Source organism: Poromitra crassiceps, assembly GCF_964638095.1.
Source record: "Poromitra crassiceps genome assembly, chromosome: 14".
Taxonomy (NCBI): Eukaryota; Metazoa; Chordata; class Actinopteri; order Beryciformes; family Melamphaidae; genus Poromitra; species Poromitra crassiceps.
In genome coordinates, this window is record NC_139633.1 from 43,269,956 (window position 1) to 43,282,110 (window position 12,155).

Consider the following 12,155-nt stretch of genomic DNA (forward strand, 5'->3'; position numbering starts at 1 on the left):
AGCATTAGTGTATACAAACACTGGAGGTTTTATTTTTGGTAGTAAAGTAACGTTTTTATATAGAGATCTCAGGGAACTGCTTTGACTGTGGGGATGTCCGTTCTTCACAAGCTCCTCTCTTAGCTGTTGTAAGGATATACAGAGAAGAGACCAGGCAGCCTGGCTAATGCACTGGGCTAACGTTACCACTGAGCTATATTAAAAAGAACATTACTTGGCTGCCCTACTCACACTATACCAGTAAACAACGTAGTGTAAAGCGCCAAGGTTAGATTTGTTAAACCAACATTTGCTCCAAAAGGAATTAAATCATAAAGTTAATCAAAATGCCACGGAAACATTAGGCTAATCAACACAGAGCTGCAAACATCAGTTCATCGGATAATTTCCCTTATAGCGCTGAGAGCAGCCCGGAGATCTGACTGGTACGAGCAATCTCCAACAACGAAAATCAGATTTCCGTACAGGCGTCATTTTGATAAACTGATCTCATAGTGGGAATCTTCCCGGTTACTTTTGGCGAGACAAAAAATATTACAACTTAAAGTGCCATATTTACAGAGCTAGACTGTATATAAATACACAACGCACTGTGCGCAAATCTAGAAACAGCTGCTCTACATAAGAAAGTTCAGAGGGGCGGAGACCTCACAGAGGTTCTAACTCAACGGAGCTACTGCGCAGAATCTGGTTCACTGATCTGGCAGGATTTCGGCTTCACTCGACCCTGCTGGGCGGAGATAGCCATCATCTCTCCATATTTAATATAACTCAATGGTCCATACCGATGTTGTATGGAGGAACGCCAATTCAATAACTAGAATGACTACACCGTGGATATATACCTCCGCCAACATGTGAGCGGTCAACATCCATGTCTATCCAGACTTTGACGTTTGAGCCAAATGTGAAGAAATTCCATCAAATGGCGTTCGTGAGGTCACAGTGACCTTGAACTTTGACCTTTGACCACCAAAATCTAATCAGTTCATCCTTGAGTCCAAGTCAACATCTGAGCCAAATTGGAAGAAATTCCATCAAGGCGTTTCTCAGATATCATGTTAACAAGCTTGGAAATAGCGTTCGTGAGGCCACAGTGACCTTTGACCACCAAAATGTAATCAGTTCATCCTTGAGTCCAGGTGGAGGTTTGAGGCAAATTTGATGAAATTCCGTCAAGGCGATCCTCAGGTATCGCGTTAACGAACATCAGACGGACGGACGTATGTACGTACGTACGGACAACCCGAAACCATAATGCCTAAAACACATTGATCAAAAAACTAGAAGAACAAAACTAAGGGAAAATAAAGGACATGAAGCAAATTAACAGAACAAAAGGTGTATCAGTGACTACGTTTACATGCACACAATATTCCACTATTATTCGGAAAATGACAATATTCTGAATTTGATAAGGGTCATGTAAACAGCATATTCCAGTAGCATTTTCCCCAATTTGGCCTTTTTCCGAATTTAGCATTTTCCGATTAACACGTTCACAATCCAGCCGTTCACTGCCAATGACGAGTTGACTCGTCAAAAAATAAAAATAAAATTTTTTGACGGTGCTACGTGGATCAATGACCCCCACACGTCTCCTATAAAAATATTGGAAGTATTGAATTAGTATAATCTATTTTACCGACCAACTAAGTGGCGACAGTGCTCTCCCGACAGAGAGAATGCCAACCAAAAACAGCCGCGGGAGAAAGCCATTCTCAAGGAAATGGCTTGGCGATCTTACAGTCATCAGTCACCAGACTCGCCGAGAGCGGACTCGCCGAGAGCGGCCGCGCCAGCAGAGCAGCACACCAAGAGCGGAGAGCGGTGCTGGCGTGGGGGATTGCAAATTTGCATAATAGATTATGGGTGAAACACACTTTGAAACACCCGCAGAAAGGCCAGAATCGCACGCATTCCGAAAACCCAGAAACGAACGAGCCTCATTCTGTAGGCGAAAACGCTTTCACGCTGCTGCACACGGGCGCACAAGGGTGGGGGGTTCCAAAAATAGATTGGGTGGGCAGCATAAAGCCTAGAATCGCACAAAGCTTCATCAAAGCTCTCAACCGAAAATCCAAGAAACGATTGAGTCCCATCCACAGTCCACACTCGCCACACTCGCCGACGAGGGGCCGCCAGAGAGGGAGGCTGCTCACTGCTCAGACAGGCAGGAGAAACTGGCTTGTGACAAACGCCACCAGACACGCCCACGGAGGGAGGAGTTTAAGGGAGAGGGTGTTCAGAACTATATTGTTCAGATGTCTGATCTCTCACTGATGCCAAAAATAAATGGTTAAAGTGACTGTTCTGCCTGTTTGATTGAATTTCACAAAACTGCGATTATCTCAGCTTCCTGTCTCAGACACTGAAACCAACTCAACGGCTAATATCTACATAACTACTAACTCTACAAACTAACTCTTTTAGACAGAGAAAGCACACATTCTATTAGTACTTTTGTGAACTTCGTGTTCACAAAGTCCAAGCAGAAAATTATCCTCGGCTCTTGTAAAATGAGCCAGAATCCTCAAAAAACGGCTCGGCAGAAGCTACCTACAGTAAAAAAAAAATGGCTGGCAGTGAATGTATTAAGACATCTGGGTTATTCCACTATTATTCGGGTTTTAGGAGGATTCTTTGATCATGTATACAGCGCATTCGGAATATGCGTCTCAATCAGGGTTTTTACCGCAGTTTGCGACGCATGTTGCCTGTTTGTGGTCAACTGATGTGTGCTAGAAAGCGCTAGAAGAGGCGATATAATCATATAATCCGTCATCTCTGGCATGCGAAAATAAAAGCCCACATTTCTGATCGGGAGGAGATGAGAAACATTGATTGGTGACCACGGAAGTCCAAAGTGCTTGCGAGCCTGCGAGGTAATAACGTAGGCTACTAGCCTACTTTTTATGAAAGACTTTGATGTGCAAATAATCGCAACGCCAAACTTTCCAGCAGCAAGCTCCTGAAATGGACCAAGTGATCCTATGTTTATTCTCAACAGAAGGCGAGCTATGGCTGCATGTAAACAGTGGATTATTCATTTAGTCGGAATATTGTAATTTTCCGAATATGGGCAAAAACCGGAATATTGTGTGCATGTAAACGTAGTCAGTGAGGAGGGAACGACAAGAGAGACTGAATGTTCTGAAGGTCTTCTTAAGCCCAATGAGTGCACCAATGAGTGCAACAATTGTTGGATAATGTTGGATTGGTGTGCCATCGGCTAAACACAGACAAACAAGGATTGGACATGTGGAACCTGACCAAACATCTCCAAACAAGGACAGCCATGGCACACCAAACGTTTGTCTGCGTTTGTTGTAGAATGTGTGCCATGGGCTAAACAGACCAATGGCGGCATTCCCCACTCACCGTGGGCTCGATGATGGTCTGGCTGACCACTCCCTCGTACAGCTCGCGGTCCAGCCACATGTTGGGCGCCAGCACCTCTGGTTGGATGTAGTGGGTGGCAGAGGACGGGCAGACAGTGGGAGTGGGGTAGAAGCCGGGGCTTTTGGTGGGGGCGGGGGCAGGTTTTGGGTTAGTGCAGAGCGTGAAGAGGAGGGGCTCGTTCACACGGCGGATCCTCACCGCATGCTTCTTTCCTTGCACCTGAAACACAGGGTATATATGCAGGAATCCTGAAGTTAAATTCAATAGCTTTTAAATGACATCTCAAGGTCTGTGATGACGTATCCCGAGTGAAAACCAACATTGCTTTAACTGGAACAGGGCAGAGAGGTGGGACACACACAGCGTGTGGATGATTTCATTTGACGGTTCTGGGGACCAGTCTCTCTTCTCTCTCTCCCTCTTCCCGAGAGGGAGAGAGAGAACAGCCATGATCCATGATGTAACCTTGCTGCGCATAACATTACTTATTTGCGGGAGTGCATGGGAGAAGTCTCCCGCTAGTGTTGATGCCCAGTGTGATGGCAGAGAAACGTGTGTTTGCTGCGTCGCGTGTGACGTTTAGAGGCACACACACACAAAAAGAGTGAAAATAATAATAATAATCGCACACTTTTGCGGTTATGTAATCGCACGTGCTGACATCGCGATTAGATTAATCGTGCAGCACTACTGCATACCCAATGTTTTTTTCTATTTAAAAAAAAAAGTCAGAAACATGTTACTGTCCTGGCAAAGATAACCATCCTATATTAACTCATTGAGTGCCAGCCACTTTTGGAGAACGGACGCTCCCCAGTGCCAGAGTTTCAGAGCGTTTTCAGTGATTTCTCGAGGCCCACAGAATATTGTGTGATATTACTATGTAAACACCGAACACGCACAAAGAACGAGGAGACTCTATTGTATCATCAGCGAAAAAAAGTTTATTGATACCATTTTCCGTTCTTTAGTTATGAGCCGGAGAAGATAGGTTGTTTTCAGCAAAAACAGGCGTTTCAAATTAGAAGCTGAGATATTCAGCCTTTTGTGAAATGAAGCATTTCAAGCACATTCACTGAAGCTAATATTTTCTGATGTAGTGACGTGGTGTAGTTGTGTGGTGCCCTGCGTGCCCCACCCCCCTCTCCCCCCCCTCAGCTGCAAACTCCTCCCCACACTAACACACAGCCTCACGCACCCAGGTCTATTTTCGGAGTGCTCCGTTTTTGTGCGCCGGCTCCCAGCGCGACACAGAAAAGCCAAACCGGACTGCTGAGAATGGTTTGGCCCTTCGGCGTCGGGTGCTGCTTTTCTGGCGGCTAATCGTGTGGAGAAACTATGCAGCAGAGACAGAGGGGCTCAGTTGTGGGCGCGGATTGACTGCTGTTCGCCGCCAATGTTAACTCCAGCCAGAGCAATCTATATGGCTCTGGCTGCAGCATGCATCGGTTTCTCTTTCATCACGGGGCTTTTTCCTGCTGTTTTCCTGACCTTTCTCTAATCTGGAGAGCACTGTCGCCACCTAATGAGTCCGTAAAATAGGTTATACACCTTCAATAGCTACAATATTTGTACAGGAGATGCACGAGGCTTTGATCCACGTCCCACCGTCAAAAAACGCATTTGACGCCGATCGACGTCATTGGCACTCAACGTTACTATTTACTTTGACGCCGATCGACGTAATTGGCACTCAATGAGTTAAGATGTAGGCCTACAGTATAATGTTATATTAGATTTTCAATGTGCATGAATGGATAATGGAAATATAGGCTACTTGATTTTTTTTTAACAAATACTCTCATTATATTTTAATGGTATTTTATTGAATGAAAAAAAAAATCGGCCTCATATATCGGCCATCATCCGCCCTGCTCTCTAAAGATCGGCATCGGCCATTGAAAAACACATATCGGTCGACTTCTAGCCCATAGTGAGGTATTATAAAACGAATTATTTAAAGTCCCTGGAAACCAAATTCAGAAGCCCCGCCCCCTGCTTCCTCACCATGTTGATGGTGAACTCCACGTCCTCGTTGAGGTCTTCGTCGGTGAAGTCCACGTCACTCAGGTTCTCCTTCACCTCAAATGGGATGTCGCCGTGAGTCGGACACTTTATCACGGCCTCACCATCTGCCAGGCTGACGATCACCCCCTGTTAGCGCGCGCGCACACACACACACACACACACACACACACACACACATTTAGTCATAGACCCAGCACGGTCTCCATGACAGATTCAGGTCAGATTGGCTCATTTCCACCACATATAACAGCACAGTACAGCTCTACTCCAGAGGTTCTCAAATGTTTTTCAGCCAAGGACCCCTTAGAAGATAGAAAATATACCGGGGACCCCCTCATTCTGATTTGTGATTTTGGGCTAAGCTTAATTGTTTCCACGGTAACGTGCTTGACTTTTAATTTGATAGGTTTGTTATTAGAATGTAATCCATGAACCATTTTAGATTTAAAGCATAAACTATTTTCGTTGAACTATGAAGATTTTGCAAAAAAAAAATATATATTTTTTTTATTACATTACATTTACATTACGTCATTTAGCAGACACTTTTGTTTTATCCAAAGCGACTTACAATATCACAATTTGTCAACAGTACAGAAAACCACTATGCAACACAATCAATGACAGCCAAGATATTTTGATAGACTAGCACCATGTAGGAAGTAGTTTGAGAAGGAATAAGTAACATGTAGCATTTTATTAAAAAAAAAAAAAAAAAAAAAAATTACTTGAAAACTTTTCGCGGACCCCCTGGCAAAGTGCCACGGACCCCCATTTGAGAACCACTGCTCTACTCGACCTGGTCTTACTTACCGTACTCGTCTCTACTTGATATAGACTGTTTCCATAGCAAGTTTACTCGCCTCTGCCCACACCTGGTCGTCACAGCGACCACATATCTGCCCTCCGCCCATAGCCAAAGTAGGCTATAACGTATAACGTTAAAATTAAATCCATACGCGGAACTTTTAAACTGGAATACTGGTGCCTCTAAATAGGGATGTACCGATAACCGGTTTTAATGATAACCGTGATAAAAGTCCTTACGATAACCGTACCGTTTAAATTTTTCATTATCATTAAAACCGTGGTACCGTGATTACCGTGCTTTGAAAAACATGGTAAATAATGTCCATCATCAACCAAAGTTGGCAACCGTCTCCCAGATGCAAACGCACAGCCTTGGAGACATGATTTCAGTGAGTGTATCAATCCTTTTTGGCTCTGAGTTTTCAATATAAAACTTGGTGAAATTTCTGAGTGTATTAGTACTTTTTGAACATTTTCAGCACATTTTAACAAACCGTGATACTACGATAACCGTGATAATTTTGGTCACGATAATCGTGATGTGAAATTTTGATACCGTTACATCTCTACCTCTAAATGACCTACACTACAGTGTACATGGGCAAATGTGACAATCAGCCAGGAGAATGGATATCACTTTGTTGTTACTCAAACTCACATGCATGCACTGCGCGGGGGACGGGAGTCACGCTATGGGGAGAAGGGAATCCACTACCCCGGCGGCAACTCACCAGGCAAGACCGCGGCTTCGCTAAACTCCCGCCTCCGGCCTAGCGGAGCCGACGTAGCACACAACTACAAAGGGCTTCCCGAGGAGCGGACTTTTTCTCTCTCAAAACAATTGAAAGCCACAGTCATGTTAAAGCTGAGCAAGGAGATCGATTTTATTTCACCAGAGCAACACAAAAGACTGATGGAAATAACAGAAGAGAAAGTATGCCCCACTAAACTGGTATCCAGCATTGACAGTAGATACAGTAAACACGATTCTGCCTGACCATCAGTCATCTGCAGTGTGGCCACGCTGATACCGGCGGTGGAAATATGAGGCCATATGAGCTACAGGCCAGCATTTAGTGGGGTCTCCTGCCCTCTAGTGGCTTAACTGCTGCTACTACAAGCAGGAAGCAGTAATTATCCAGATGCAGTGCTGCTAGAAAGGACTATAGGACAGGGATACTCAACTTGCTTTGCCCGGGGGCCACTTTCGTGAAATGATAGAAGGCCAGGGGCCAGTTAATAAACAATCAATATAAATTTTTCTGTAGCGGATTGTAGGTGTCAGACGGAGTTTAGTCTGACAATGTTGTGCACACCGGATAGTTACTTAGTTTAAGTACATACATAAGTGCCTGGGTAGCGAGCAGACGGCGGTATTTGACAATTTAGCAGCTAAATCATAGATTATTGAAAGATATTCCATATTCCAGACTGAAATGCTATAACAGAAGTGTGAGTATTGGCCAGAATTACATGAACATTTGGACACTTATTCAGCGGGTATCTTGCATGTTGCTTTCAGGTGCACTGTAAAAAAAAAAAAAAAAAAAAAAAAATGCTATTCCATCGCGGGCCCGTGCCGCCAGATGAGTATCACTGCTATAGGACATTACAGCTGTCGAAAGGCCGCCCCCTTGTGCTATGTGATGGTAGCACAAGGGGGCGGGCTTCTGTTGTGACAGCTGTAATGTCCGATAGTCCTTTAAAGCGTCTGGCATACTCTTCGCGCACGCGCTGGAGGCGGGGCTCCGCGGAGGGCGCGTGCACTCAGCGCGGGCCAAAACAGAACATAGTCAGTGCGCAGCTCGCTCCTCCCACCCCCCTCCTCCTGTGGAAGCTCCAGGGGAAAATGGCGGCGATTAGTGCCAGGCAGTCTGAATGAAATTGAATGTAACGTTCCCAATTCTATGTATTAAATTCTAAAAAACGACCCTCAACATTTGGGAAGGCTAAGCCACACAACTAGTTCGTTATAATCGAACGTCATGCTTCGAAGGCGACTTTACGACGATGAGGACGGGGAGGACTCAATCACAGCAGATATCCGCTGATAGCCTACCTCTCACAGGCACAGGCAGCAAAACCCGACGCGCTGATAGAAAAATCTCCATGGATGCGCCGCGCTCAGGCCTCGCCCCCCCGACACGCCCCGTGCGATGACGTCAAAATCGCCGCACGCCCTATGCGCTTGGCTGGGTGCGAAGACTATGCCAAAGGCTTGACACTTTTACATTTGTAACACAGGGTTCCCGCACAAACATCAAATTCAAGGACTTTAAGGACTTTCCAGACTATCCAAATTCAAAGACCAAACATGGCCTAGATCATTCTTGTTACAGTACAACACTGAATGGAATTTGAAATTCCATGACTTTTCCAGGTTTTCCATGACCGCGGGAACCCTGTTTTTCACATAAACACAAACTTTACACTCAAAGTCGCTCTACAACAACATCAAAGCTGGAATTGTGTGTGTATCGGACATGAACCACAACATTCCCCAGACTTTTCCAGACTTTTTTATAAATTTCTCAAAGTATTCATGGTCTCTAAATGATCAAATAAATTTTTAGACTTTCCACATCTGCGTATAGGAACCCTGAAAGGCAAGGAATAGTGGTGCAGGTAGTGGCGGCTCTTCTTGGTGTGGTTGAAGGTATCAGGGATCTGATGTTACTCACCGTGTGGTGGCTCTCCATGGTCTAGTTGAAGGTAGCTAGGATCTGATGTTACTCACCTAAGTTGTAGAATATACTATACTCTCTTTGGTATAGTTGAAGGTAGCAGGGATCTTGTTGAAGTTACTCACCGTGTGGTGGCTCTCCTTGGTATAGTTGAAGGTAGCTAGGATCTAATACTCACCTAAGTTGTGGCGGCTCTCTTTGGTATAGTTGAAGGTAGCTAGGATCTGATGTTACCAGGGGTGCACCGATTGCAATTTTGTTGGGCGGTTCCGATATCCGATTTTTGAATAGTCTGACTTGCCGATACCGATTTTTGCCGATTCTCTTTCTAAGAACAACAATTGACAGCTTACACAAACATTTTTGTAACTTTGTTTGAAAATTAAGATTCATATAACAATTCTTATAATTTGCATGAAGTAGGACCATCTCACTCAAACACATCTCAAAATAAAAGTGTTCTAGGTTACTGGACAGGGCTTTTTTGTGCAAATACAATGAATAAAATTGTTTAATTAAATCCAATAGCCTATATCCCACAGCTATCATGCATTTACTTTTCCAAAATAAAACCGGTGCAACAGAACATCAAAATGATCCATGGACAAGGAGTTTATAGCCTGGCTCCAGACCAGTCCTCTTGAGTAGAAGGGGAAATGAGTTTATGAGTTACAGTAACGATCTTCAGTCTGAATATCAGGCGGAGTTTAGACACAGTCCGAAATTTCGTATGTGTTTTTTTTATCTGCCATCCGAAAAAAGATTGTCACGCACAGAAAACCTTGCACACTTGAGTCCGATGCATTTTTATTATTATGTCCGTCGTTCTATTTGCAATACGAAACAAATAAGTCTCTCCTGTATCCACGTTACAACATGACTGACAGGCTGAGGCAGCAGCGCAGTGTGGAATGGAGAAGGCAGGTCGGGGAATGGTTATACTGGACACAATGCTCACGTTCACCTCGCCAAGCCAGCTGTGCGCTGTGGCCGGGTGCAGCAGCACTGCTTCCCGGGTAGAGAGAGCAGAGAGAGGGGGGCCAGTGAGGTGAAGCGAGCCGCTCAGACTGGACTCCAGCCGAGTGGGACTCGGCCGCACCTCTGTCTCCACGGCTTATTTTCGACTTGCATGTGTGACAAACTGCGAGCTTTGTCTACTTCCCTGACGGTGAAAAAATTCCACAACGAGGAAGGTATGCTGGCGTGTGTGGTGTGGTGGCTGGCTGCCTGTCTCGGTGCTTTGGGGTGCGCGCACATCACGTGAAAAAGGGGGGGAGCCAACCGGCACACAGAATCGGCTATGTAGACTGACCGGCGCAGGTCACCGGTCACGGCCGATCAGCTGAAAATCGGCCATTTCCGGACACGTGCCGATCGATCGGTGCATCTCTAGATGTTACTCACCTAAGTTGTAGAATATACTATACTCTCTTTGGTATAGTTGAGGCGGCTCTCTTTGGTATAGTTGAAGGTAGCAGGGATCTTGATGTTACTCACTGTGTAGCGGGTCTCCTTGGTGTTGCAGAAGGTAGCAGGGATCTTGATGTTACTCACCGTGTAGCGGGTCTCCTTGGTGTTGCAGAAGGTAGCAGGGATCTTGATGTTACTCACCGTGTGGCGGGTCTCCTTGGTGTAGTTGAAGGTAGCAGGGATCTTGGGCTTGATGTTGGTGGCACGGCGCTTCTCGCTGATGATGTCGGTGAGCAGGTTGATGAGCACCTGGTCGTTCTTCAGCAACGAGACTCCGCCGCAGTCCTTCCTCTCGAAGGTCAGGCTCGTCATGAGAGAACCGATGGTGGCATGCACCTGGCCTGGGTACTGACGCTCCCCGGGCTGCAACAACACACAGAGCAAGGACTCAGCTACTGGAGCTTTCAGGCTTCACCTCTGAATCAATACCAAATTATTACAAAAAGAACACAATATATAGGGATAGGACAAATATTTATTAAAAACTAGAACGACCGCACGAGGATTTATGCCTCCGCCATTAGTTCGTTCTTGAGTCCAAATCGCCATTTGAGGCCAATTGGAAGAAATTCCGTCAAGACGCTCCTGAGATGTTGCGTTACAGAGCTTGGAAATTGGGTGTGTGAGGTCACAGTGACCTTGAACTTTGACCTTTAACCATCAAAATCTAATCAGTTCATCCTTGAGTCCAAGTCGATGTTTGAGGCAAATTTGATGAAACTCCGTCAAGGCATTCCTGAGATATCGCGTTGACAAGCTTGAAAATGGCTTTCAAGAGGTCACAGTGACCTTGACCTTTGACCACCAAAATCTAATCAGTTCATCCTTGAGTCCAAGTCGATGTTTGAGGCCAATTTTATGAAATTCCATCAAGGCATTCCTGAGATATCGCGTTAACGAACATCGGACGGACGTACGGACAACCCGGATCCATTATGCCTCTGGCCTGGCTATCGCCGGCGGAGGCACAAAAATAGAAGAACCACTAAAATTCAATATGAAGAAGTGTCCCCAATTTATATAGCTATGCGACCCAACGAATCGCAACCCAATGAATCGATAATGCAATTCGTTGCCAACTAATTTAATTATTGATTTTTATCGATTAGTTGTTGCAACCTTTAACACATTGAGTGCCACAGCGCTTCAGTAAAATTGTCTGCAGCCTGTGCCAGATTCACTTCCATTCAGTTGAAAACAGCTATAGAATTTTTTCTATTAGGGCTATATTGACAGGGCTGGACTTTAATGAAACATTGAACACTCCTGCTTCTTCCAAAGAAGAAATTTTGTTTCTAGACAGTTCCATTATGAAATGACAGCCTCTGAAAAAAGTGCACTTTCAAGGGTTTTCTGTCGTTTTTTTTTTACTTTCCAAGATATAGTCACTTTTATGAATACCTTTTGCACTCTAATTTCGAGCACATTCACTGACTCTGGCTGGTGTTTTCTGATGTGGTGGCGTGGTGTGGTTTCTGTGCAGCCTGCGTGCCCCCTCTCCCCCCCCCCCCCCCCCCTCTCCACCTCTGAGCTGCGGGCTCCTCCCCACACGCACAGAGTTTGTTTTCTCACAGACTCCGTTTTTGCCCCGGACGGATCCCAGCGCGCAACAAGGAAATGCCAAACGCGACTGAACGAAAAGGCTTGGCCGTTCGGCTTCGGATGCTGACTTTCTGGCAGGGAATCGTGTGGAGATAGATAGAAGCAGAAGAGCTCAGTTGTGAGCGCGGATGCAGCCGAGCCCACTGTCCGCTGCAGACA

At 45.4% G+C, this 12,155-nt stretch overlaps 1 protein-coding gene across 1 annotated transcript in view; it reads right to left on the reverse strand.

The window, feature by feature from the left end:
- LOC310789212 (uncharacterized protein) overlaps positions 1 to 12,155 on the reverse strand; it is a gene marked incomplete at its 5' end in the record, with an annotated part of 77,961 nt that overhangs the window by 51,093 nt on the left and 14,713 nt on the right. Inside the window, 3 exons of the mRNA XM_083650798.1 lie at positions 3,382 to 3,621; positions 5,410 to 5,556; positions 10,536 to 10,757. Of these exons, the coding sequence (XP_083506924.1) occupies positions 3,382 to 3,621; positions 5,410 to 5,556; positions 10,536 to 10,757 (609 nt within the window). The remainder of the gene's footprint in view (positions 1 to 3,381; positions 3,622 to 5,409; positions 5,557 to 10,535; positions 10,758 to 12,155) is intronic.